This window comes from Sceloporus occidentalis, unplaced genomic scaffold (assembly GCF_023333645.1).
Source record: "Sceloporus occidentalis isolate IW3139 unplaced genomic scaffold, rSceOcc1.0.p SCAF_6, whole genome shotgun sequence".
In the NCBI taxonomy this organism is placed as follows: domain Eukaryota; kingdom Metazoa; phylum Chordata; class Lepidosauria; order Squamata; family Phrynosomatidae; genus Sceloporus; species Sceloporus occidentalis.
In genome coordinates, this window is record NW_028316986.1 from 104,012,545 (window position 1) to 104,037,348 (window position 24,804).

Here is a 24,804-nt window from a genome sequence, read left to right on the forward strand (position 1 = left end):
CTCATCAGCCAGAAGCAAAATTTTGCTTACACTAGTAAGAACCTATGAATCCCTGCAGATTTAAAAATAAGAAGGAAAAATCAAATATACTCATATGGTTTATTCATAGAGAAATCAAGAATCAAGAAATGGCCTACTACTGCAGAAGAAAACCATGGAAAGCATTGATCGTGCTACTATTCTTGTGCAGTCACTTGGAAATATGATAGATAATATCCAAGGTAAGTGTGTATGTGTCCATCTGTCCTTGTGTGTATGTGTATGTGTGTGTGTGTGTGTATAAAATCAACAGACCAGTGAATCAGCCATGAAGAAAAGTAATTGTTAAGTTTCCTAGGGACCATCCACACCAATGAAAAAAAAGTTCTCACCCCAAAGCTGGTATTGCCAGCCCTGCCAATGTATGACTACTTCCAGGGAGAATCCATGCATTTTTGATCTTAGCCTGACTTTGTTCCAAACTAAGCAAACTTTGGGGAAATCCTGATGTATACTGGAAACCCCAGAGTGACCTCAGGTTCTTTAGGTGTGTAAATGCGGCAGGTAAAAAGGCCAATGCGATTTCAGACTGCATTAATAGAAATATAGTGTCTAGATCAAGGGAAGTAATAGTGCCACTCTATTCTGCTTTAAACAGGCCCCACCTGGAATACTGTGTCCGGTTCTGGGCACCACAATTCAAAAAGGACATTGAGAAAATGGAGCATGTCCAAAGGAGGGCAACTAAAATGGTGAAGGGTCTGGAAACCACGTTCTATGAGGAATGACTTAGAGAGCTAGGGTTGTTTAGCCTGGAGAAGAGACGGTTAAGAGGCGATATGAGAGCCCTGTTTAAATATTTGAAGAGGTGTCATATTGAGGAGGGAGCCAGCTTGTTTTCTGCTGCTCCAGAGAACAGGACCCAGAACAATGGATGCAAACTACAGGCAAAGAGATTTCACCTCAATATTAGGAAGAACTTCCTGACAGTAAGGTCTGTTCGACAGTGGAACACACTCCCTCAGAATGTGGTAGAGTCTCCTTCCTTGAGGGTCTTTAAATAGAGGCTGGATGGCCATCTGTTGGGGATGCTTTAATTGAGATTTCCTGCATGGCAGGGGGTTGGACTGGATGGCCCTTATAGTCTCTTCCAACTCTATGATTTATGAGATAGATGGATCAGGTCTGATTTAGCCAAGAACCGCACATGCCAAGAACCACACCAGCCCCCTTCCCCATGCTGAACAGTGCAGGGAAAGGGCATGGCCTGTTTTTGGAGCTGTTGCTCCTTTCTCACAGACAGGAGCTTTGTGTAAAGCCTGCCTGATGCATCACCACTTCTGCTGACATCTCCTTGTTGATCACATGTCCAGATAACTGTTTCTGACCTTAGCAGAAGTGGCAACACACTAGGCAGGCTTTACACAGGACTCCTGCCCATGAAAAAGTGACGGCAACAGCTCCAAAAATGGGATTGGCCAGCTGGCCTGTGTGCACAACAATATGGCGTCTCACAAAATTCAAGATGCTGTGTTTGGTCGCCATCATAATAGATCCAGAGCCAATCTGGATCATTATTGTCCTGTTGCTAGGTAGCAGAATGAAGAGTTGGTTGAAGGCAGATAAACTGAGACGGCTTCACTGTTCCAGAAAGCTTGCTTTTTCGGGAGGATATAGCAGAAGTGTAGACAATAATCAGGAATCCAGCAAACAGCAAGGTCAGACAGTCCAGGAATCAAGGAGTCCAGATAGACAGCAAAGTGTGGGGTCTGAGGTGCAGATCACAGAGATAGGGGCTGACGACACACACACTCACACATGTTGTTTCTGGTGTTGGCCTGCCCTCCTTAAAAAGACTGGAGCCAGCTGTCTCTTATTCATGCCCTCCTCTGTCATGCCCTGATGAGCTCCCAATGCGCTTGCATTTGCATGTCCTCCTTTGAGGCTGCCATTCACCTGGAGAAGTTGACACCTGGCTCATGACAATAATGTTCTAGGCTGGCCCTGGATTAAATGGCCAGTGTAGATGCAACCCTAGACAGAGCTTGCAGGGAGGTACAGCTCCAGGAATCCCCCAATTAGCACAGCAACTGGCCATTGATTTGGGGAGATGTGGCCCAAAAAGTAGTTTTCCAAGCTCTGAAGCAACTATCTATAATACATAGCATATAAAATTAGAAGAGCCCTAACTCAAGTCCAGGATTCCCACAAAGACATAAGCAATTATTCCCAATTCAGTTAAGTGAGTTCTCGATTGCTAAACTATTGGAGTATAGATGAGGCTATAAAAATTCTCCATATTACAGCTTCCAGTTTATAACATTCCCAGATCAAAGAACCTGTTTCCTGACATTAATCAACCAACCATTAACAGATAATTCATCAAATTTTATTTTAGGTGCATATAGTAACAGATTGTGCTCAACTGAATGGGCCAACTTCCCTCTCTCCCAGTGTGTCATTGTAATATCCACCTATGACAGTAGCCATATAGCCCTGGCAAAACCAAGAAAACACACCTCTCCTCCTGTTTCCCTTAATCATCTTCCATCTATTTTGGAGTGCTGAAGATCACCCCTGGGATATTTTTGTGCTAGGAAAAGGAAACTGGCCACACAGACTACATATATTAGTTTCACAATGTCTTCTGCCAGCTGTATAGATGGGAAAAGGATAAAGCTTCCTGTTTGTGTTGGAACAAAGCATCAGCATCCTTTACAAGAGCAACTGGAAGATGACTACAGTGAGGTATTGCAGGAAAGCTTGCCAAACAGCTGTGCATCAGAATTATGGGATTCATTGCTTTTCAAAAGCAGGGGAAAAATGCCTAAGTACTGTTAGACAACTTTTAGCAGACCAAGGGGCTAAACAGACCAGTGTTTAACACCAGCATCGGGGCAGAATGGGGATGTGGTGTCTACACACTGCACACCCAAACACTACCCTGATGCCAGTGTCACGCTGCATACCCAACCACACGGCAAAGGGTGTCACGGTGCTCCTTTGGCACAGCATTTCTAAATGCTACACCAAAGGAGTGCTGAAAAGCCGCCACCACAGCACAAAGGGCACCTTTTGCAGGTACTAAAAGGAGTGGCATTTTGCAGTTCTTTTTAGCACCAGCAAAGCACTGTATCGGGGCCACAGTGTGCAGTTGCCATCGCCCTGATCCAGCACTGAAAAGGGCAGTGGGAAGCTGCTCCTTTGGGGCCTTCTGTTGAGCCCTTAAATCTATTAAGCCCCATAGAATCTTCTTCTAGTTCTTGTTGCTGTTGTTGTTGCTGTGTGCCTTCAAGTCATTTCTGACTTATGGTGACTTAAAGCAAATCTATCATGAGGTTCTCTTGGCAAGAACTATTCAGAGGGGGTTTGTCTTTGCCTTCCTCTGAGACTGAGAGAATGTGATTTGCCCAAGATCACCCAGTAGGATTCCATGGCTAAACAGGGATTTGAATCCTGATCTCCAAAGCCGTAGTCCAGTGTCCAAACCACTATGTCACACTCACTTTCCTCATAGGTTAGTGTACTATTTGAATCCCGATCTCCAAAGATGTAGTCCAGCGCTCAAACCACTATGTCACACTCACTTTCCTCACAGGTTAGTGTACTCAGTGGAGAAAAAACACTGCTTAACATAGCTAAAGTTAAGTTAAAGTTGACCCTATTCAAGACTTTGATGGGAAAACACCTCAGTTTTTTATTCAAGCTACACTGAGTGCTATTTCATATACTCGGCACCTAATAAGAAGCATACAAATAATTTATATAGGGTTGTACTGAAAGTTCATATTCCTGAACAGAAAATATGAAATCAGTGGTTCACCATAATGATTTTAGCTGATAAAATACCACTCCTTAAAACACATTTTTGGCTGAATGTTTCAGCCTGTCCATTTTCTGATCTTTTCTAGTGCTATTAAAAAGTAATAAATGACAACAACAAAAACCAAAAACTCATCCTTCATCCTTACTATATGATCCAAGCTAATTTACATAGCAAATTTACATTGCCTTGTAGCAAACTAGTTTTGGTGAAATCCAGTTCAGATATGAAAGCAGTCCTTCAATTCACATTCAGAATAGGCAAACATTTTTGTACCAACCCTCCCCTCCCCCCCAAAAAAAGACAGTGAAAAGGCATACTTTTTTCCCCACTCACTTATTTTTCAAATCCTGGCAGAAGGTTCACTAGCAGCCACAACTGCAAATGAAGGTTCAGGAGTTTCCAGGAGTGTGTGTTGCTTTGTACTCTCAGAAGAGCAGAAGAAGCAGCACAGATCCTTGGCTAGAACCAAACCCTAACTTCCTCAGTATTGCTGTCTCTGGGGAGAACAATTGCTGCCTAATCTTATATACCTCTACCTGAGAGTAAATCCCATTGAATTTTAGTGCAATGCTTCTTAGGCTGCATCTACACTGCAGAATTAATGCAGTTTGATACTGCTTTAACTGCCATGGCTCAATGCTATGGAAATCTGCTTAACAATTTAAAGGCACACAATAACAAACAAGTAATGTAATGTGATTAATTAAAGGCAAAGGCTGCTCATATAATAGCCATGGTTCATTTCCTCCCTGGGACAAAGCAAGAAGATGTAAGTCTGGATTCTTTTAATGGAGTGTGACCACAATAAATTAATGAAATATTTTTATGAAAGGTGGATGCTGAAAAAGGAACTGAAAATGAGTCACCCGTTGTAATTCAGTAGTGAATGATGAATGACTAATCTTCTTGCTTTATCCATAAAAATACTGTTTATTCAAATGAGCTTATCAATTGAGACAGAACACATAAGAACAATTCCACAGACATCAACATGACAATTATCCCATGAATAAAGAGGAAGTCTAGCACTGCTTTTTATTTACAGAAAAATCCTGGGAATAAAAACCGGTGCTAGAATTCCTCTTTATTCACAAGATAATCATGGGACAATCACAATGTCATGTGATAATTCACAGGAGCATCCCTCTATGCTCGCGTCTTTCTTGACGGTGTGATAAAGTCAATACAGAAGAAGCACACAAATAATGGTTACCCATCTGGTGGCTCCCATGTTGCTGGGGTGATGAATCTGTTCCAGGTTTTAGTCTGAATTTTAAAAGAAGTATCCAAAACACTGAATCTACTCTTAGGTTAGGATTCCACATCTCATATAGCTGCATTACAGTTCAGATGAAAACCTAGATTCACTGCTCTACTAACCTGGATGCCACCAGCTACCAGCCATCACTGTATATTTTTAGTTTCTTTGTACCGACTGATGACCTACAAATCCTACATGATATAATATCAGATTTAAAATGAACTTTATGCCATAAATACCTGTTAATATTTCCATTTCCACCAAATAATTGAATATATAGCATGGAGGGTATCATCAGGCTTGCATGGTCCAGGCAAAAGCAAAAAAAAAGTTATAATTTTTGACAAGTTGGGTGCCCTGAAAAAGCTTGGTGTTAGTAATGGTTACTTTTTTCACTACCAAAGTGGCCATTCTGGTTGGAGGATATTGGGAGTTGTAGTTCAAAACCACTTTTTTTTCAAGGCTCTGGAAAGAATACATGCAAGAGTTTGAGGAGGAGTGATGTCAGAAAACACGGCATTAAAAATATGTAGAAAAACATCAGCCAGCCATGATTCCAGATAACATATGTAGTACATTGCATTGTTACCTTGCTTCATTGTTCCTCCATGTGCCTGTGTTTTGTTTGTCCACAGAAATCAGCAGCAAGGTGGAATATTATGGGGTTGAGCATGATCTGAGACCCGAAGATATCATTCAGAAGCTTAAGGTAGCAGAAGAGATGCTGAAGGAAATCAGAGTCCGCAAACCATTCACCATTCAAATGCAACTTGCAGGCGAAGAGTCTGAAGCAGCACAGGACTGTGAGTGCTCCTTTTGACATACAGTCTAGTACAGAAATGGGTAGGAAGTTTCATATTGAAAAATGCAGACCCACAGGTCTTTAAAATTTTCCCTCAGATTCCCCTAAATTCCATCCCACCTTTCCTCTTGGAGATCCTTCATCTCAGAAACAGATCTGAGAAACAGATCCTATACAACAGTTCTCCTCTGCCTTCAGATTCTCCTGTGGCCTTGGCTTCAAGGTTTATCTCTTTGGGTGACTATTTGCAGAATCTCACTCTGATCAGATATCTTGAACCTTCCAACACTGGGCTTTTATTCTAGTTAAAATTTCACCATAACTTTCTAGCAGAACATCCTTACCACCAACTCTGGCCTCCCTTTCCTCAGGTCTTCCAGCAGATCTCCTTTCTTGTTCTTTGCTGTTAACTGCCGTCTAGTAGATCCCAACCCATGGATGAGACATCTCCAAGATTCCCTGTCCTCTGCTATTCTGCTTAGTTCCTGCAAACTGATAGCCATGACCTCCCTAATAGAGTTCATCCATCTAGCATGCAGCCTTCCTCTCTTTCTACTTTCCTCCACCTTTCCTAGCATTATTGTTTTTTCCAATGAGTGGTGCTTTCTCATGATGTGTCCAAAGTACAATAGCCTCAGTTTTGTCATTTTGGTTTCCAGGGAGATTTGTGGCTTGATCTGGTTTTGGACCCACATAGACTGTTGTTTTTCCTCAGCTCTAAGCACTGTCATTTCAGTGAAAATACTTTAGAGCCCATCAGCTGTCACCATTAATCTCTCTCTCCCCCCAACCATAAACTTGCCTGGATCGAGGTATCTCTGGAAGCAAGGGTCAGCTCATTTTCTGGGGTAAATGGAGATCCTTCACAACACTGAAGATTAGCTCACTGTCAAAGAGTGTAAGGTTGAAGAGACTAACTAGTGAGCCTGTTCACAATATGGAATAATAAAATCTCAAACGTTGAAGTTGAGCTGGTTATGTCAACCTCAAAAATTTAAGAAGAAAAAACATCAGAAAGAAAGAAACTTCAAGAACTTATTGCAGTAAAAGTTCAGAAGATTTTTTTTCTTTTTCTTATATGATTCTCCTTGATAAGAATGCTTGGTCTTATAAGATTGTCTCATTTGGCAGAGACATTGAAGAGCATAGGGATATTTGGTATCCATGGCTGCATCCACACTGCAGAAATAATCTAGTTTGACACCACTTTAACTGCCATGGTTCAGTGCTATGGCATTCTGGTACTGTAGTTTGGTGAGATATTTGGTCTGCTCTGTCAGAGAGCTTCAGTGCCACAACAAACTACAAATCTCAGGATTCCATACACTCAAATACACAATTAGGAGCCTTCCATGCATTCCATTTTTAGCTGCAATCTGAGTAAAATAAACTCATTTGGAAACATAAGTATCAAAACCACATATGTAAGATTGATTACATATGTCTCACTGAGTGTGCTCGTCAGGACTGAAAAAGAGAGATTTCCTCTTACATGGTGAAAAGAATAGCTAATAAAAGGGAAGGTCTTTATTAATGAGGGGGGTTTCATCTCATACAAGCTAAACAAGGCTTGGTTTTCACCATGAACAAGAGTTTTGCAGAGGGGGAGTTGCATACATAAAAGGAGAAGTACCCTTTTCCTGAGTGCAAGTCCTTATGAGTGCAAGTCCTCTAAGAGATGCCACCTTAAGCAATCATGGTCCAGAATAAGAAAGGGGGTGTGCCTATTGAAAACTAGAGCAGATCAGAAGCATGATAAATATGACCAGAGACAGCCCTTGGAATGCTATAGAGGGATGTAAGGGGAGAGACTATAAAAATAAGGGTTTCACTGTTTAATTGTCAGATAGGGTCAGATAAGGAAAGAGGGCAGAGAGATCAAGGGAGAGAACAAAATAGAAACAGACAAGAGAAGGGGGCAGATAGAGATAAAGATGAGATCAAGAAGTGAGCAAATACAGAGGAGACAACCAATGGAGTTAGACAGGGAAGGTGGCAGATTCAGATAGAGTAACTGGTGATGATGTTTCTGAGGGGGGAAATTGCTAAATTCATATTAAAACAAGTTATTACATCAAAGTAAGTACAGAAACAGTTCACTTGCTTGGTGTTTGAATCTTGTTATTCAGCAAACTTTTTTACTGCTTTCCTTTTAACTCTCACCTAGGAGTTGTTAATTTGAGGATTTATAGAAAAAAAATCTGTCACATAAATACAGATCTGAACCCAAATTAGAACAAATTTGCTTATCTGGTGGTGGAGCCACCTTGTGTATATATGTGCTTTGAAGTCACCTGCAGACTTATGGTGACTCCATGCATTTCACAGGATTTTCTTAGGCAAGGAATATTGAGATGTTTTGCCAGTTCCTTCCTCTGAAATATAGCCTACAGCACCTGGTATTCATTGGTGATCTCCCATCCAAATGATAACCAGGACTTCTTAATTTCCAAGGTCAGATAGGATCTGGTGCCTGTAGAGTATTTAGGCCCCCCAAATACTAAATACAGGGAGTGTCTGTGTGTCGACCTGGAGTTGTGATCTGTCACATAATATCAACAGGCATCCAAATTCAAAGATTAGAATTCTCATCTTCCCTTGTGCAATGACCAAAACCACTGGCAACCCACCATCCCCCCAACAGGTAGTAACCAGTGAAGAATGGGGAATGGCTGAAAAGCATCTGGGTATGCGACTACTTCTCAACCTGACAATGATGAAGGCAGCTTTAATGTCCAGGGATGCTCCAGATGTTCTGGAAGAAAATATCATCATTGTTCCTCTGGCTATAATCACATAGCCAGATGTGTCTTAGTGTTCTCTCCCAGCCTACGTGGCTGTGAAGCAGAGGTGGGAGCTGAGGAGGAAGGTGAGTCCCGCAGGAGGAGGGAGAGATGTTTTAAAGTTCTGCCACAGTAGAATTTTACATTACATTTCCCAACACAAGATCTTGGCCATCTTTTATAATGTGGAAAGTTATGTGACAATATTAACATCCTGAAGCTTGTCTTCAGTTCTTTTGCAAAGCAATTCACAAAGGTTAATCAGCTGCTTCTTCTCTTAGTGCTAAGACAAGCTGAACAGTGGCAGCAGAGACATAATGAAACCAGGTCTCTGATCCCTGACATACTGACCCAGCTTGCAGAGCACAGTACCAAACTCACAGACCTGCAAGAAGCCCTGGACCAAGCTGCTGATTTTATTCTCAAAACAGAAGCTATGAATAAGGAAAGCACAGCCAAACTCCAAGAGCATGAGGTACCACTCCGCAGCAAGCTGTTTTCAGAGTTCATCATGAAAGAGTTTACTACTTCTAATGGTTTTTAATTTTTACTATAAACTACAGAGAGGACATCAGTTATTGAATGGTGTGTGTGTTTGTGTGCATGTGCATGCCGTGTCCCTATGTGTGTTCACTTTATTTATTTATTCATTCATTCTAATGTTTATAGCCAAGTCTCTCTCAAATTGTTTCAGAGAACTATGTAAAAAAAAGAGTTTGTAAGATATTTCAAAATTATTTTATGTGTTTATATGTCATTTTTAATATGTCAAGTACAGTGAATAAACAAGGAAGATTTTCATCCTATTATGAACAATAGGATGGGTGTTCCCCCACCAAGAAAAAAAAAGCCAGTGACTTCTGGCAGTATTGGAACTGTTGTATTTTGTTGCTGTCATGTTGGCTGATGAGACTATCAGCCACAAAGTATCTCCTGATTCCTTATCTGAAATGCATTATGCTAATCATAGCTCAGGAACTGCATGCCACAAAGCTTGTGGGGTATAGATCATATATGATCTCCAGGGACTTAAGCATTGGCCTTCTGATCCTCTGTCATTACCAAATTCCCCCCATCCCAATGTCATACAGTGGGCTGTTTTCCTGCTGGTACTTATAGCAAGTAGAGTGATCTCTATCAAGATCACTGATGAATGGGGTAGAGGAAGGGGCTTTTACTCACTTCTCCAGGGATCCTCATGCAAATTGTTTTTCCCTTGCGGAGTAAGAGCAAACTGTATCAATAATACTGGACAGGAGATGAAAAGAAGCATGCCCACTTTCTCCTACCAAGGAAATAGGATAACAAGGATGGATCTGTGTGTACATTGCATGGGACCACCGAGGATAAAAAAACAAAGTTGCACATCTCTGTCTAAATTTTAAAAATTAACAGGATTTACAAACAGAGTTCTAGTTAGATTTGGAAAGCGCTTAGACTCAGCAGTTTCAATGAAAGGAACATTTTGTGCCACCTGAGACTTGTTGCACAAAAAAGGCATACCTCACCTTAAACACCTGTACATTTACAAGACTTATAGGTCATTTTTGAGAGGTAAAGTATGCACAAACAATATACGTAAGAAGAGCTACAGTACACATAACTGAAAAAATATACCGAATTGTGTTTTAGTCTAACTCTTTAATACATTAGAAATGTGGCATAAATTAAGTAAACGCCTGTTACAGACTGCCAAAATAAAGCTGCTTCGGGTCTCTTTGGAGGTATGCTATTTAAATGATGCATGGGTCCTAAGAGTCCGGAGGTCACGCCAAAGCCACACTCCATTCCTAAGCACTGGAGTGCAGCTTTGGTGCAGCTTCTGGATTCTTGGGATGCATGCATCATTTAAATAGCATACCTCCAAAGAGACCCGAAGCAGTTTTATTTTGGCAGTCTGTAACAGGCCTGTGAAAACAAATAACCAGACTAGGAATATGTATTAAAACTGCATGAATTTCAGTACAAGAAGAAAAAAGGCCATCTTCCAATCCAATATAAAACACATACAGTGGACCCTTCCCTTATGTGGGGGGATCCGTTCCAGATCCCCCCACATAATAGGAATTCCGCATATGCTCACGCCCCATATATTTTACTGTCACACAGCTTCAGCGTAAGCTTGAAGATGTGTATAGTGCACCTGTGTATGGCGCAATGTATAAGAAAATGATGACGACTGTTAGGTGGTGGCAATCTACACATTGAAGAAGTTTCAATGTTCTGTTGGTGTCATTCAAACATATTTTTTGTAAGAAGCTTTGCCTCAAGAATAATGGTTGAACAAGGGTGCTAACTATCTTTCTGGTTAACTCATTGCTTTTTAAATCCGCTTTTCTATATTCTTTTGGAAATAGGCCTGTAATATATTTATTACTTCCAGACTAGTTTCAGAAAGATGGGTACTTGGAACAGAGAAAAGTTTATCAGTGTGTGTTATCAGTTTCTGTATGGATCAAGGGAACCAATATAATAAGCTCAAAGACCACAGTACTGTTTGGAATGTATTTAATGTTTCTAATAAACATCTGATTGTTTTATCTGTCTATGCATTTTGGTATTTTATTTTATTGTTGATATGGTCAGCTGACTAATCAATAAATATTGTTGTTGTTGTTAATAAACATTTGTTTTGTTTTCCCTCACAGAAGCAACAAGAAAAACTGATAGAACAGATTAACAGTGTTAACAATACCTTGGTAATGGCTAAAGATATTTTAAATGTACCAGTCCAAATCAACTTTGAATTAAATGAGGCAATCAAGGTAAATTCCTATGTGAAGGATATATATTCCTCCAGTAGCCTTAAACAGAATGAAATATTACATGAGTACCAACTTTAACCATGGTTAATACTACCTAGAACTGGGTGATAGAACCTACAATTAACATTGACCATATTTAATAACAATCAGCTTTAGCTACTGATATTAGAAATTAAATAAACAAAGCATTACTCCTTTAAAAATTCTATACTAATTTAAAAAACAATCTTATTCTTTTTCTTTTGTCAGAATGCATCTGGGTTCTATGCAGAAATAGATGGTGCTAAGATACAACTACAGGACAAAATTGCAAACCTCTCAAGATTTGATGATGACTTGGTGCAAAGGGCAATGGAATATGCAGAGGATCTTCACGTTCGTGCAGATGAGCTAGACAGGTAAAAAATATATAATGATTATAGCAGACAGTGGTCTAAATTTTCAAGAAATCAGGGCAATCCAACCAGTGCACACTTAACCCCCACCCCCATTAATCTTGTTGTTAACTACCCTCGAGTTGATCCTGACTGATGGCAACACATCTCAAAGACTCCCTTGTCTACATCTACTCCACTCAGATCCTGCAGGCTCACATCCACAGCCTCCTTAGTCAAGATTAACCATCTGGCATGTAGACTTCCTCTCTTTCTGCTGCTTTTTACCTTTTCTAGCATTACTGTCTTTTCTAATTATTCATTCCTTTTCATGATGTGGCCAAAATACAATAGCCTCAATAGAGGGCCGGAGCAGATGGCCAGGAAAAGGCGGCTTGATTCTCGGTTTTCTGAAAGCAGGTTGGAACCCCCCTGTCTGCATGGCCCACTCCCAAGGTAGACAAACATGCACAGATTGTCTGCACCATGCAGCATTAAGCCACACTGTGCGGTTATATTTTTTGTCACCTTCCCACTAGGCATGCACACTATTGCACAAACACACCACTTGCAACCTCCATTGCCTCCTTCTTCCCATCCAGCTGCCATTCCATTGTATGAATGGCCATACGATCACACATGTGATGCACCACCTGCATAGTGTATCAGTGCTTTGGTGTACTCCATTATCCATCATATGTTTGCAATGTGGTCCCTAGTGCTTCTTCCTTTCCTAAATCCAGCTTGCACACCTGGGATTTCCTGCTCCATTTCTCTGAAACCTTGGTGACTTGATGTGGATATAATATGAAATCCTTTGACTGATTTTGCTGTCTTTCCTCACTATTATTGCTAGTTCATTTTTTTCTTTTATATTTCCTGAGTAATTATTGTGTAGTTATTCAACTCAAAATCCCCTCTTTGTCCATTTATATGTTCCATTTCCTTTTTTACTATGTCTAGTTTCCCTTGACTTACGCTTCTCATATTATGCATACAGTGCACCTGGACTGTATGTGGGTGCACCATACACAGCTTCAAGCATACGCTGAAGCTGCGTGGCAATAAAACAAATGGTGCATGTGCCTATGGTCCATGCACCGTGCCATGAATACGCGTCCCATTGTTTGTAATTTCCCTTAGGTGGGGGATCTGGAACGGATCCCCCACATAAGGGAAGGACCCACTGTACCTATTGCATGTGTGGCACAGCTCCAGATCTTCTTTTCATTTTTAAATGTGCATGCTGCATGGCTTTCCATCTTGTTTAGTTGTGTTGTGTCTTTGGCCATTCTCTGTTTGTATTTGCCCTCTGTTCTGCCTATTTAGATCTCTGCTTGTGCCTTGTTCCTATCGCTTGTTCTTTTTTGGATTGCCTCATTTTAGGGTTTTCTTGGTGAAAGGTTATCACAAGGAAGTTCACCTTTGCCTCCCTCTGCAAACTGCTAACATAAGTTAGCTATGATGTCACTGCTTAAGTATCAAAAAGATCCTCCATCAGTGTCTCTCACCACTACTGCTGGCAATCCCAGTAGTTGTTTTCCAGGCACCTTAGAATTTATTCCAGATCACCTCCTTTCTCCCCCCCCCCCTTCCAATCCACATAACTCCCCTCATGTTCTCTTATTTCTCATCCAGTGCTGTCCTCCTTACTTCCTCACCTCCCAAGTATCCCTCCCCTTGGATCTATTCTCTCTCAGGCCTTCTGGGCTGTGGTGGTCTCCAGATGCAGTGAGGGCTGGTGTCCTTTCTCCCCCAATCTCACCTGCCTCTCTTATACCTCTGGACCTTGGTGTTTCTCATCAGACATTGGACAGAGGGAATAAGATCACAGTGGTGTCAGGTGTGGAGAAAATCTTGGCATCCTCCTTCTCCCAACATTATCCACACCTGCCTCTTTTAGATCCTCTGGGCGTTGATCTTAGTGGGAAATAATTAAGGTTCCAATTAACCCTGCCATTCAAATTAACTGGATTAAAAAAAAACCTTCTGATTGATTTGTTGTTGCCCAATGTTATTAAAATGATACGTTGATCAAGAAGCAAATGAACATCACAATAATTGCAATTTGTAGCATTTAAATAGCACTTTAGATTATATCATAAGGATTATATCAAAATGACCTGAATAGAGTAGAAAGCTGGGCCAAAGCTAACAAAATGAAATTCAACACGGAGAAATGTAAAGTACTGCACTTAGGGAGGAAAAATGAAATGCACAGATATAGGATGGGGGACACCTGACTGAATGAAACTACGTGTGAAAGGGATCTAGAAGTCCAAATAGACCACAAGTTGAACATGAGTCAACAGTGCGATGAGGCAGCTAAAAAGCCAATGCAATTTTAGGCTGCATTAATAAAAGTATAGTGTCTAGATCAAGGGAAGTAATAGTGCCACTCTATTCTGCTCTGGTCAGGCCCCACCTGGAATATTGGGTCCAGTTCTGGGCACCACAATTCAAAAAGGACACTGAGAAACTGAAGTGTGTCCAAAGGAGGGCAACAAATGGTGAAGGGTCTGGAAACTATGCCCTATGCGGAACGACTTAGGGAGCTGGTAATTTTAGCCTGGAGAAGAGAAGGTTAAGAGGTGATATGATAGCCATGTTTAAATATTTGGATGTCATATTGAGGAGGGAGCAAGCTTGTTTTCTGCTGCTCCAGAGACTAGGACCCGGAGCAATGGATGCAAGCTACAGGAGAAGAGATTCCACCTCAACATTAGAGGAACTTCCTGACAGTAAGGGCTGTTCGACAGTGGAACAAACTCTCTAGGAGTGTAGTGGAGTCTCCTTCCATGGAGGTCTTTAAACAGAGGCTGGATGGCCAACTGTTGGGGATGTTTTGATTGAGATTTCCTGCATGGCAGGGGTTTGGACTGGCTGGCCCTTGTTGTCTCTTCCAACTCTATGATTCTATGAAACAAGAGCAGTTCTAAGTTAAAGATGGATGAACTGCATTCCACTATTATAACCAGAAATGGGTGAGGAGAGAGTAGTTTCAGTGGCTTATACTTAGAAATTGGTTCCAGGAGATGGTCCATACTGAAGATGAGGCTGGAAGAGTAAAAACCTGCTTATTCATAATTTACTGTTTCGTTAAGGTTTTATATTATACAAATGTTTACAAAGTTACAGTGAGCCCACACCATTGGCAGGCTCCCCATCTGCGGCTTTCAGCATACGCTGAAGCCGTGGGGACAATGTGGTGAATGGCACATGCAGCCATGGCGCACACACCATGTGGTGGTGCATGCATGTGCCCCATTATTTTCAATGGGACACGAGCATACACATTTTTCCCCTTACGTGGAGGAGGGTGTCTGGAACAGATCCCCCACATAAGGGAAGGGAGCACGTGCTACCATTTTTTTAAAAAAATCATGCAAGCTTTGCTGGAATTGAACTTTGTACATTCCAAAAGCTGTACAGCAACACCCATGTCTTTGTTACTTCATTCAGTTTTGCTAATTACACAATTAACAGTGATATTCAGTGATATCTTCAATGATATTGTTAACTCGTGCCATTTCCCCCCTCTTCTTTCCCTGTCACAGGACCTTGCATGGTATAGATACAAATGGATTAGTACAAAAAGCATTAAATGCTTCCAATGTCCATGAAAATATTATAAATTATATTAATGAAGCCAATCAAATGTCTGTCTTTGCATTAAACACTACAGAACGAGTCAGTGATGTAAGTATCATTAGTGATGTAAGTATGCTAACTAACGTTTTATTATCTTTATGATTTTATCTTTATGTCCTTGAGATAAAGCAAATTTGTACCTTCTAAAAATTCTTGTATCAAAAAAAATTCTATATAATTTCCTTAAGAATAATAGGATACTCTTGCAGCTGTATTCCACAGTAATTACATTGTGCCTTCAAATGTTGTATACGTGTGATAGTGCAGTGATTTAAAAAAACCAAAGATAACAACTTGCTATGTCCAGATTCCTCTTTCCTACCTTCTATTTGCCAACAGAGATATATGGCTGGTGCTTTCATGGCTGTTTTGGGGTTTCTCAGAGGTATTTGTTTAACAGTTGTGGGCAATAGGATGCTAGACTTGACCAATCTCTGCTTTATTCCTGCTGGCCTGTTAATGGGATATATACAGGAAAACTTCTCTGAGATAGTCAAACCACTCCATGCATACCAGACCATGTAAACTGCTTTTTGTGATGTCTGAAGACAGCCTATACTCACTCTGCATGGCATCTCTAATTAGTATGCCATATACCAAACACACTGCACCAAAGCCAAATCAGTTCAGCTGCAGTCTCTGAGCAATTCAGTTTTGGAATAACATTCTAGTCTTCACTCAATATTTATATAATTTCTGCATATGTGAAAGATTAATGTGATTGAATCCAAACTATCTGTGAGTGGAACTCCAGTCCCTGGATGGCTCTTCTAAAGTAAGACAGAAGTGATTTGCCTTGGTAGTTTTGCTTTGCAGCCTGCAATGCCTCCTCCCATTCTGTTGTGGAGGGTCCTTTTATCTTCCAGAGGTGTATCTGGGGGACATTTACCTATCCCTTCACTCCTTCCTTCCTTCCTTTCTTTCAGTCTCCACTGAATCTAAAGCTTTTGCCACACTGCAGAATTAATGCAATTTGACACCATACTTAACTGCCATGGCATCTCTAATCCATCTTATAGAACCCTGGGATATGTAGTTTGTTGTGGCCCCAAAACTCTCTGACTGAGAAGGGTAAATATCTCACAAAACTATACATCCCAGAATTCCATAGCATTGAGCCATGGTAATTAAAGCAGTGTCAAACTACATTAATTCTGCAGTGTAGAAACAGCCTTAGTCCTTTCTGTAAAACAGAGGAGCCTTGTGAAAGGCTGTGTGTCAGAGATCCATGGCATTTCTGTGCACAAGGCAGCCATATACAATCTCCATAAATACCAATGAGTAATCACTTGCACACACAAAAACTGTGTGCCCCTACTGCAACATTTCCAGACATAAAGACCCTGGGTATCTCTGATAGACAGATATAAAATTCAGCAGTCTGTGCTTCCAGATAGAGGACTCCTAGTACAACCAATCAAAAGACACTATTCTGTCTTCTCTTTTGTAATAGTTTATTTATAGAAGGCAAAATATGTACATAAGGAAAAAACAAGGAGTGTAACAAGGGGATCTGAACAAGTGGATCTGAACCCCTCCTCAGACAAATTCTGTGAATAAGATAGGGTAGTTGCATGATAAAAGTTTTATCTAGGAGTATTCCAAGCTGCCCATTTTTGTGAATCTTTTTCTAATGCTCTTTCTGAAATCACTTTATAGGCTGTTGTTGGAATCGACACCCAGATCATTTACCATAAAGAGGAAAGCAAAAAACTTCTCAAGCAAGCAAGAGAACAGCAACAGACAGCATATGCTAGTAAATACAATATTTTCCTTGGATTCAGATACTTCTCAGGAATTACAATATCTCTGTATACAGAAAGAGAACATCATAAAAAAAATATGGACATGACAGAATTAATAATCACCACCTACTAAGAATATTGCAATTCAAATTATTTAATGTATCAAACCCAACAGAAGCTGATCTGATAAACACACATTATTGTATACATATTATATCTTGTTGTTCTCTGGGATTAACACAGCAACTAATGTCTATCCTATTACCAAGCTATATATACAATTTGTGAGGTGTTGGTACTATTTTTACTCCAATATAAAACAAGAGGGATTGTTACTTTCCACCTGTCAGAGGCAGAAGCCAATGTTTTCCACATTTCTAATGTTTTATTGCTGTAAAATATATGTACTGTCACCTATCACAAGTGGATATCAGCTTCCTGTTTTGATTTTAAGGGGGTGGGGGGTGGGAAATCTTTCAGGAAAATCCAGATACCTTAATATTTTCAAGCCATAGATGGTTGAATCTGTGCGTGCAGAACCCATGGATATAGAGGGCCAACTACATTTATATACAGTCGGCCCTTGACATTTGCAGGGGTTATGGGTGAAAGACCCCCGCGAATGTTGGGGAAATCGAATAACCTCCCCATGCACAAGCCATTTAAAGGGATGGGAGGGAGCAACCAGAAAAATTGTGTGCGTGCTCCTCTTCTTCCCCTGCACTTTTCTTGCTGGGATAGTTGCACATGCAGCCATGATCTCACAAATAATCAAAACTGTCAGTGTCAAAGCCACGAATGTATTTCTTTATCACCTCCCAGCCCACAAGGGCTCCCAAAGGACACAGGCTGCAATCAAATAAATACATGCACAGGGGCTACAATTAAAAACATATATGCCCCAGCTGAATGCAGTGGGGCTTACTTTACAGTAGAGATGCATAGAACTCCACTGCAAGAAACTCATTCTACCAGAAACTCAACTAGTATATATGCCATTGTATAGGTCCTAAATGAACAGTGTGGTGCTTAGTGCCAGTTAAATATATAGTGACCTTTTCATGCTTTAACATCAAGCCAAGATGCCATCTTTGTTAAGTCACACACAGTAGAAGAATTGTTCCTTATATTTCATTTCATATATTTTACAGATGATTTAGCTGTTGCAGACACAGAGCGACGTGTTAATGGGACTCTTGCCAGGAAGAATAATCTTAAAGGCCATTTGATGAAAGCCATTACAAAAATAGAGGCTTCAGAGCAAGGTAAAGATATAAATACTGAACATTTTAATCTACTTATACTACAGATCCTTTTTAGTGACGATGTCAAGTAGGATCTGGAAGGGGAAGCCTACTTGAGTGTTAAGTTAGTTTGTCTTCCACAGATATATTTATTTGTATTCTGAAAGGTCAGATAGAAGTGAAATAATAAATTAAAGAAATATTCTTACTATCATCTCAATCTCCTTTGAGTGGCTGCTGAAAGAGGCTAATTCCATGTCAGAATAAACCAGTTACTTACAATTTAACCCTATACACATTTAATATGCTACATTATGTACTGCATGTATGTTTTCAGGGGTGAGGGGAAACATCCCAAACAAATGGAATTTTGCTTCTAAACAACCAGGGATAAGAGCAGGCTGTTAGATTCTGTGCTTCAACAGTGGTTTACAAATCCAAGAAACAATTCTAGCTCCAATGACAATAAAATACACAAGATACTTTAGTGGAGAAAAGAAAGGCCACAATGTTATTGATTGCAGCTGCACAAAAAGTTGACGTTATCATCTGATTGGAGCCAGGACTCAGTCGACCCATCTGTTGGTTGATGATCCTGTGCTGAGAACCAACTGGGCAACCCAAAGAATGACACCCGCAGGATTCCACCTGGGTGGTTTCTCTATCACTAGAGGTGTGGTGAAGCAAACACCCTCCCAACAGGACATTCCTCCTGCTGCCCACACCTCCACAGCCCCAATACCTCTAATGTTTGTTGACCCGACAAATTTCCCAAATACCATATGTCTGGATCAGGATGCCATGCCAAAATGCCACAAAGACAGTAGGGAAGGCCCTGCTCCCTACCCCTGTTCCACCAACCTATTACACAATTCATTGTGCACTACCTACAACCACTTGTTTAGTCCCCATTCCAATATGTGCCCTTATCTGATACAGGGCCCCTGGCTTGAAGGATACATCACAGTGATGAGTCCATCTCTTGCCCATGGCAACGACCCATTTGCCAGTGGCCTTAGTCATCATTTGGTTCATTCCACAATGTCTGACCAAATAAGCATCATGCTAGGAAAATGTCTTTCTAGACCCACTATATGCCTTTTGACCTTGCCCAGGCAGTCCAGACTTGTGCAGGTCCACTACCTGATTATCACTCCAAAGACACACCCTCTTGTTATGTCCAAATAGAGGCTGCCACCAAAATTGGAAAGAATTCTAAAAAAAGTGAAGTTACAGATAATGCCTGTTCCTGCCCACAACTCTGGCCAGTGTTGCACCCACCAATGGTCTTGAAAATAACTCCCCAATTCCACTCATCCTGATGCATCCGAATGAACTTGCAAATCTAATCTGAGCTCCAACATCTCCAGCCAGAGAGACACCCCATTGCTAGGCTCCAGGAAGTCCAATCATGCCTATAGATCTTCCTGTATACCCTTGGCGATCTGAATGTGATGATGTCGGGCTTTGACCCCAACCATGGTCCCTACATGCAAAATTAAGGTGATGTAACTTAATCTGCACCTCCTTGCTTTATTGCTTTTCTAATATAGCCCCAATTTGCTCTCCCAAGGCTGTCAACTTTGCTTTAGGCAGATATGACATTCCACAAACCGAGCTGTATCCCCAAATAAATGGGAGCCTCCATTTTCTCATGGGCTAAAGGCATACCCAAGTTGCTTGCTAGGCTCTGACTGAGACCCTGGCACTGGGAAGCTTAGTTAAATACCTGAGCACCAGCCCTAAGTGAAAATTGTCAGCAATTTCCCTCAAGTCCCACATGCCAGACAATCGCTTTGATTCTATTGGCTGGCATTTCCCACCCTTCCCAGAGCCTGCACAAAGATGCATGGGCTTTTGGGAAGGAGAAGCCCATGTCCACATCACAGGCAGCATGGCACCGCCATTCTGCCATGCCCCCATATTGCAAAAAGCATGCTTTTTAAAAAGCTGTTATAAAATTGCAATCAGTTCCCATCTTTGGCTGCTTTCAGAACAAATTTAAAGATCAATATGTTCAAACTAGCTTTTTAAGTTGTTTTCATGTTTGTTGATTTTAATTATGGTTGTTTTAATATCTTCACTTATTATCATGGTTTTATTGCTTAATTCACTTGTAATTTGTTTTTAGTTATGTTTTTAGCTGTCTTTTTTAATGGAAAAGTGAAATTAAAATGTAATAATTAAAAAAAAATAAGTATTTCCATGGTTTCCTCACCAGAATATTTTGACTGTTGATATAATATATTCAATCTCTTTTTACTGGTTTTTAAGAATCACTCCTATGTTTGTTTTTTAGAGAATGCAAGACAGCGTTTGGAGCAGCTTAAAGTCATTATTAATCAAGCTCTAAATACTGCTGCAGCAGTAACTCAGACTACTGGTCCAATGGCTGATAATCTGACCAAATGGTCCCAAGATCTGAGGAACTTCAAACCTGAAAGAGCAGCTTATGAACGGGCCACAGTTATAACAAGGGATACAGGTATAGTGATGGGAAGTATTGAACAAGTGGTACCTTGAATTCCCTGGATGCTGTTATAGATGCTTATCACCAATCCTTTGCTGGGGCAGCATATGATTCTGTAATAAACTGATTACAAATCAAGAGATTTGAATAGCTTGCCTGACTTCTTTAAACAATTTGTCTGACACCGAGGACCTCAGAATAGCAACTATAAATCATTAATAGCTACACTGGGCAAGTTTTGAATATATACTGTACAGCACTGTTTTTAGGTACAGTCAGGATGCCAAGATATTGTAAAACTGAGATATGTTTCTATGTGTCTTCAAGTAATTTCTGATTTACGGCAAACCTTTCACAGGGTTCTCTTGTTCAGAGAATGTTTACCATTGAGTCTCTCAGGCTAAGAGCATGTGACAGGCCTATTGACATCCAGTGGTTTTCCATGGCGTTCACACCCTGGTCTCCTGCACTCAAACTAGTATTCCACAGGCTCTAAAACTGAAGCAATTTCAATAAAATGATTGAAAATGGTGGTTTATAAAAAGTATCAGATCTTTACTGATGCAATTATATAGGGTTGCTTTTTCTCTACTCTTTTGAAGTAATAAATTCATTGCATTTTTGGCTTGCAACTGAAGAAATGTGTTTAGCAACTGTCAATCTCTGAGAAAATGAAATTACCACCTCTTGGTCTATATTATTGATCTAATTTTGGAAAAGCTATTTTTTAAAGACTACAATTCCAAGGATCCCCCAAGCAACATACCCTGGGACATTCTAGGAGAGCATCATGGTGGCTAGGGGGTTCTGCAATTTATAGTCCAAGAAGTAACTTTTTTCAGCCAAATCTCCTCACTCTCATTTACTTTTCACCACTAGTGAAGCGCCTCACAGAAGTTGTCCCACAGTTGCTAGATAAGCTGCGTACAGTAGAACAGAAGCAGCCAGCAAATAATGTCTCAGCCAGCATCCAGAGGGTCCGAGAGCTCATTGCACAGACAAGGAGTGTAGCAAACAAGGTAAAAGTGGCGAAGGGAAAATTTCACTGACTATACTAATGAGTCCCTGATGACCTATATTCTCAAAATCTCCTGAATTCAAACATGTTAACTTACTCCTTTTGAAGTATGGGCATTAGCTGTAATAAACCTTGGTGTTATAGCTATAAGTCTGAATACTAAACAGCCTATACATTGTATTAATACATCTTGTTGCAGAATTTTGGAAGTCCAAAACATATGGAATGCATCAATCAATTCTCAGTACCATTACACCTTTCTTGAAAGCATGAGACAAAGTGTGAAAAAATCTGATTGAAAAGTTGTTTAAACTTACTCATTGAAAACTACCAGAGTGTTTGCCATCCTTATTTATTTAAGCATTTACAATCCACCATGCAGCTCAGGAGAGCCTTCAGAGCAGCTTACAACAACAAAGATTGCCTAACTGAAGTTTTCACAAGTATCAGTGAGCTTTGGATCCACGAATTTGAGCACCCATGAATTGCCATGCTCCATATTATTCAGTGGTGGTTTATATGCATACAAACACACACACACACTAAAGCACGCACAGTCACATTGCCAACTTGAATAATGTAGGACATGATCATCCATGGGTTTTGGTATCCATGGGGAGTCGGGAACCAAACCCCTACCAATATGGAGGGTCCATTGTACTCACAAATAAATAAATAAATGTTTTGGACATGGTCCTGAATGACATCAGTTGAACAGTTTAGTATTAATGCAGCTGAGCATGTAAATGTGAGACAAAATTATTTGTGGGAATAAATCCAGTTCTACAGAACCTGCTGCTGGAAGAGACTGGGGCAGGAATCAAGATCCCATTATACGAGAAAAAACTCTGAGATGGTACCAGGAGTTTTTCCTAAACTCCAGATATCATGAGGGCAATGGATTCAGCAGGGAAGGAAGCAGCAAAATTGACTTCTACTCAACTCCCTCATTTCCTCCCTCCTGCCCCTCTGCTAGGAGAGTTCTGAGCATATCCAGACCACTCTATGATTATATTCCATATTTTACCAAATTCATTCATTCCCAAACTTTTTTTTGCCTCCTTCCAGAATGGTGTATGCAAATATATTAATAAATTATATATTCTAGAATTCAAAGATATACCTGTGTTAGTCTGTGGAATTAGTATGTAGCAGCTTTGAGACTAAATGAAAGAAAGAAGTTGGCAGCATGTGTTTTCATAGACTTAAGTCTACTTCCTCAGATGCATTTGGTCTGAATGCATCTGAGGAAGTCTACAAAAGTTCATGCTGCCAACGCCTTTCTTTCAGTTAGTCTCAAAGGTGCTACAAAATCTCTCTACATACTTATATATTCTAGATTATTTTTATTCCTCTCCTTTTTTCATGAGCGTATGAGCAGTCAAGCCAAATGCATCTTGCCTGCTATATATCATGCTGCTATGTAGGTGGAGTTGTTCCTAGAGTATTCTGCATGGGGGAAAACCCTCCTGATCTACACATCCAATGATAACCCTAACATCTCCCTTTATACATTTCGACCTCCAGGTTCAGGTCTCAATGTCCTTTGAAGGTCATTCAGCTGTTGAAGTCAATCCCCAAGCAATCACAGAAGACTTAAAAGCTTTCACGTCTTTGTCTTTATATATAATGCTTCACAAGGAGAATCCAGAGCAATCAGCACCTCAGGATCAGTTCATTCTTTATCTAGGAAGCAAAAATGTAAGTTTTTTAGAAGAAGAAAATATACTGTTAGAAATAATGGTGGCTTTAGAAATGGTACAATTTTGATTTTTTTCATCAATATAACTATATTTCTGTATTTATAGTAACTTAATGAGAATTAATGGCTTTCAGACTATCTTGAGCTAAGCTTTCACTTTTTTTCTATTGCCTTCATTCTTCTTGCCACTCATCAGGCTCTTCAACTAGCAAATTTTGTCACCTATCTCAATGTGAGTCTGATCTTCTATGACACAACCACATTTCCAAACAATTTTCCATGAACACCAGATATACTGGACAAATCAATGCCAGTTTGCACTGAAGATTAGCACTTAACATTTGAATGCTATCAAGATAGATAGATGGGGATATATCTCAAGCCTTCAAGTTCAGAGATCGTAAAGATTAAGGCTGTTTCTGCACTGCACAAGTAATGCAGTTTGACACTACTTTAACTGCCATAGCTCTATCCTATGGAATCCTAGGATTTGTGATTTGTTACGGTATCGGGGCTCTCTGATAGAGAAGGCTAAATATCTCACAAATCTTCAAATCCTTGAAATCCATTGCACTGAGCATGGCAGTTAAAGCAGTGCCAAGCTGCATTATTTCTGCAGTGCAGATGCAGCCTGAGTGTTTATTGTTATTACATGAATTATTCTAAGTATCACATCTCCCCATGCCACCTAGAAAAACACCTTTATACAGCACCATTAGTAAATGATGTCCTGAATACTTCATTACAAACTCCGGGTAACAGGCAGCCTTTGAATATACAGTCATCCCTCCATTTTTGCAGGGGTGTTCCAGCCCCCCCCCGCCGCCCCCCCCTGTGAAAATAGAAATTAGCATATATTCAAAGTACACACCATTTTAATCCCTCCCTGCCTTGCCATCACAAAAAGCAAGACCACGGACTCCAAGTGCACAAATTAGAAGGGACGACTGTATAATAAAATACAAAGCATTTAAGATAATCAGTATTGTAATGAAATGAAGTAGAACTGCTTTTGAAGAAGAGTAAGGACAGAGAATTTTCTGGTGAAGTCAAGTATAATATATACAGAGATTGTAGACATTTCTTGGCTATTTGCTGAACCCCATAGGCAAGTGGAAATGGCAAAAATGGGTACCAGAAAAATTGAGCACTGGCTTAGTCATTAGCCTTCTCAGTAATCCAGT

At 40.3% G+C, this 24,804-nt stretch overlaps 1 protein-coding gene across 1 annotated transcript in view; it reads left to right on the forward strand.

Annotated features, from left to right (window-relative positions):
* Positions 1 to 24,804, forward strand: part of LAMA4 (laminin subunit alpha 4) — a 148,555-nt gene that overhangs the window by 70,916 nt on the left and 52,835 nt on the right. Inside the window, exons 9-19 of the mRNA XM_089530550.1 lie at positions 110 to 221; positions 5,702 to 5,869; positions 8,933 to 9,126; positions 11,300 to 11,416; positions 11,666 to 11,814; positions 15,348 to 15,489; positions 17,101 to 17,197; positions 18,338 to 18,451; positions 20,730 to 20,915; positions 21,780 to 21,919; positions 23,446 to 23,619. Coding sequence (XP_089386676.1) covers positions 110 to 221; positions 5,702 to 5,869; positions 8,933 to 9,126; positions 11,300 to 11,416; positions 11,666 to 11,814; positions 15,348 to 15,489; positions 17,101 to 17,197; positions 18,338 to 18,451; positions 20,730 to 20,915; positions 21,780 to 21,919; positions 23,446 to 23,619 — 1,593 coding nt within the window. The remainder of the gene's footprint in view (positions 1 to 109; positions 222 to 5,701; positions 5,870 to 8,932; positions 9,127 to 11,299; positions 11,417 to 11,665; positions 11,815 to 15,347; positions 15,490 to 17,100; positions 17,198 to 18,337; positions 18,452 to 20,729; positions 20,916 to 21,779; positions 21,920 to 23,445; positions 23,620 to 24,804) is intronic.